Source organism: Poecilia formosa, unplaced genomic scaffold (assembly GCF_000485575.1).
Source record: "Poecilia formosa unplaced genomic scaffold, Poecilia_formosa-5.1.2 Scaffold26, whole genome shotgun sequence".
In the NCBI taxonomy this organism is placed as follows: Eukaryota; Metazoa; Chordata; class Actinopteri; order Cyprinodontiformes; family Poeciliidae; genus Poecilia; species Poecilia formosa.
Genome location: NW_006799965.1, coordinates 681,790 through 684,386, shown reverse-complemented (window position 1 = coordinate 684,386; position 2,597 = coordinate 681,790). Strand labels below are relative to the sequence as shown.

The 2,597-nt window shown below is 34.1% G+C and overlaps 1 protein-coding gene across 7 annotated transcripts in view; it reads right to left on the bottom strand.

The window, feature by feature from the left end:
- The window catches only part of LOC103135512 (uncharacterized), a 23,982-nt gene that overhangs the window by 9,215 nt on the left and 12,170 nt on the right, over positions 1-2,597 (bottom strand). For 6 of the 7 annotated variants that reach the window (XM_016669584.1, XM_016669583.1, XM_007548281.2 and 3 more), the window contains exon 7: positions 265-582. In XM_016669584.1, the coding sequence (XP_016525070.1) occupies positions 265-582 (318 nt within the window). The remainder of the gene's footprint in view (positions 1-264; positions 583-2,597) is intronic. The other variant, XM_016669585.1, reaches the window with a different exon arrangement.

The window sequence follows — 2,597 nt, the reverse complement described above, 5'->3', positions numbered from 1 at the left end:
GGACACCTTCATCTGTCCCTGAGACAAACAGTCATGGGACAGCTGGACAGAGGACACAGGAGCTGAGAGAGAAACACATGAAAAAAATAATTACAGAAAATAACTTTTATTTTGGTGGAAAACTGGAAAGTATAGAAGACAAACTGAAGTATGTTGTAAAATATTTGTATTTTACATAAGTATAATGTGTATTTCATGGTGTGAAATGAAACAATGTCAAAGAGCAAAAAATGGAAGACAATTAGAAAAGAAATAGTTGATTACCTTTAACAAACAGTTGCAGAGTTCTCCATCCTATGTTTTTTCCATTTCCATCAAACATTTCAAGTTCATATTCACCGCTGTCAGTCCTTGTCAGGTCATTGATCCTGACTGATCCATTACTGGGGAAAAAGGGAATTCTGTCGTCCTTTGAAGGAACAACTTTGTTATTCTTCCAAAAGAATATCGCAGAGTTATTAATGTTCCATTTGAATCTGGGTATTTCTGACACGTCGTCCATCAGTTGAACATCTACTGCTCCTCCCAAAACTCCAAAACACTGAGCTCCATTTTGTCTGCCATCACAGGAAGGTTCAAGTGCTTTAAAAAAAAATATTATTATTATTATTATTATTATTATTATTATTATTATTATTGTTGATGTTGTTGTTGTTGTTGTTATTATTATTATTATAAGAAGAGCATTAACTTTGTCTCTATGAGTATTTTATGTTCACAAGAGAAAATAATGTTATAAAAATAATCCATCCATCTATTGATCCTTTATCAATATACTATATCAATTTACTAGAACAGAGGTGGGGTACACTCTGGACACAAGACACACAATGCTACACACACAAACTCATGTCTAAGTCTGATTTATAGAGATGAGTTGACCTGAAATGTTTTCAAATTTTGGGATGTGGCTGGAGAGAACTGACAAAGGTAAATTATATATAACCCTATTCTTTGAATGAAATGTCTTATTGGTACTTTAAGGAAATCAAAATCTCCTAATTAACATGTTTGTTTATAACATGTGACAGGTAGTGAAAAGTCTTTGAGATTTTGCTTCACCAGTTATGGAAAGTCTTGATTTGTATCCATCATGCCAGAGACGTGACAAATCAGAATAAAGTATGTTTAAAGCTGTCTTGAAACAGAAAATGAGTTTAGTTGATTTGTCAGTTGATTTAGTTGATTATTTACTATGGAGTAGAGGACAAATAAAGCCATCACCTGTTGATGTTGTCTGATACATAGAGGAAGCCAAAGATATCATCAAGCTCAAGTAGTTTCTTCAAAATAGTTGGTACAATATCATTACTCCTAACAGGTTTTTTTTTTCAAATTGTTTCTGAAGTAAATGTAACTGAGTGAGAAAATGCAAGAAGTTACTACTTGCCTCAAACTACACATAAAACATCGCATTGCAAACACTTTACTGCCCTCTAGCGTCTGAGCTGAATGACTCTTAAGTCATCCAGACATTAAGGGGTTAAAAGTCAAGCCTGTTCCCGGAAATTAAGAGCTTTAATGAAGCTTGATCATTTCTGAGAAAGAGATATCAAATAAATATATACCTTGCTGATGGCGATGAAGACATTTATCTAAGTAATAGTAGGAAGTGTATGCAACTATTTAATCTAGTAGAATTTAGAACAAATTTGGACAAGAGTAAATTCACACAAAATTTTATCTACTGAATTATTAGTTTTAAACCTTGTTTAAGTTGTTAATTCCACACCAAAAAGAAAGGGTTAAAAGCAACATATACATACAAGATATGCTAAGGATGACCGACACTGATGCAAATAATGCATACCAAGTTTTTGTTTTGAAAAGTTCGGGCTATTTTTGAAAATAAGACAAAAAACACAACAATCAATTAGATATGTGAAAAATTGTGAGCCACTCACCACTACAGACTCCTATCAGGATCAACTGCAGCTTAATCACAGCTTTCATGTCTCTATTCACCCGAGTCTTTGTTGATCAGTGACTGTTAAAAACATAAATGCATGGAACAGCTGATGTATGTCCTGTTAATGATTCGCTTCAGAAGAAAAAGTGTGCAAATACTTTTCAGTTAGCGGTGAAATAAGGAAGGAAGTTCAGCAAACCTACAAAAAAACAAACAATAAGAGGAAGAAGAAATAAGAAGATTACAGTTTGCTGTAAGCCATTCTCCTACTAGCTCTGTGATGATGGAGCATCAAAAACCAGGCTTCCAGGCTATACGGAGTTAAAAGGGTGTGTATCAGATGAAGTCCCGCTTTGATGCATGTGTATTGCTGAAACACACAACCGATGACGAACAATGCCTCGCGTTACACTGGACACGTCACTGCTATATCGTGTGTGTCAGTGTTCAGGACAAAAACGCTACAAACCATCTTGCTTTGTGGGTTGTTGTCAGTAGCTTAGCTAAGGATGAGAAAGCAGAACATTTTTCATCAATAGTGGCTGAAATAGAGCCAATAAAAAAGGACAAAAACTTTCATTTGGAAATAATTTGAGATCACCGTTCACAATATAATTCTTTAATTAACTCCCACCTTCCAGAAATGTCATAGAAATTTCCAAAAAAATAAAAATAAAACGTTTATTAA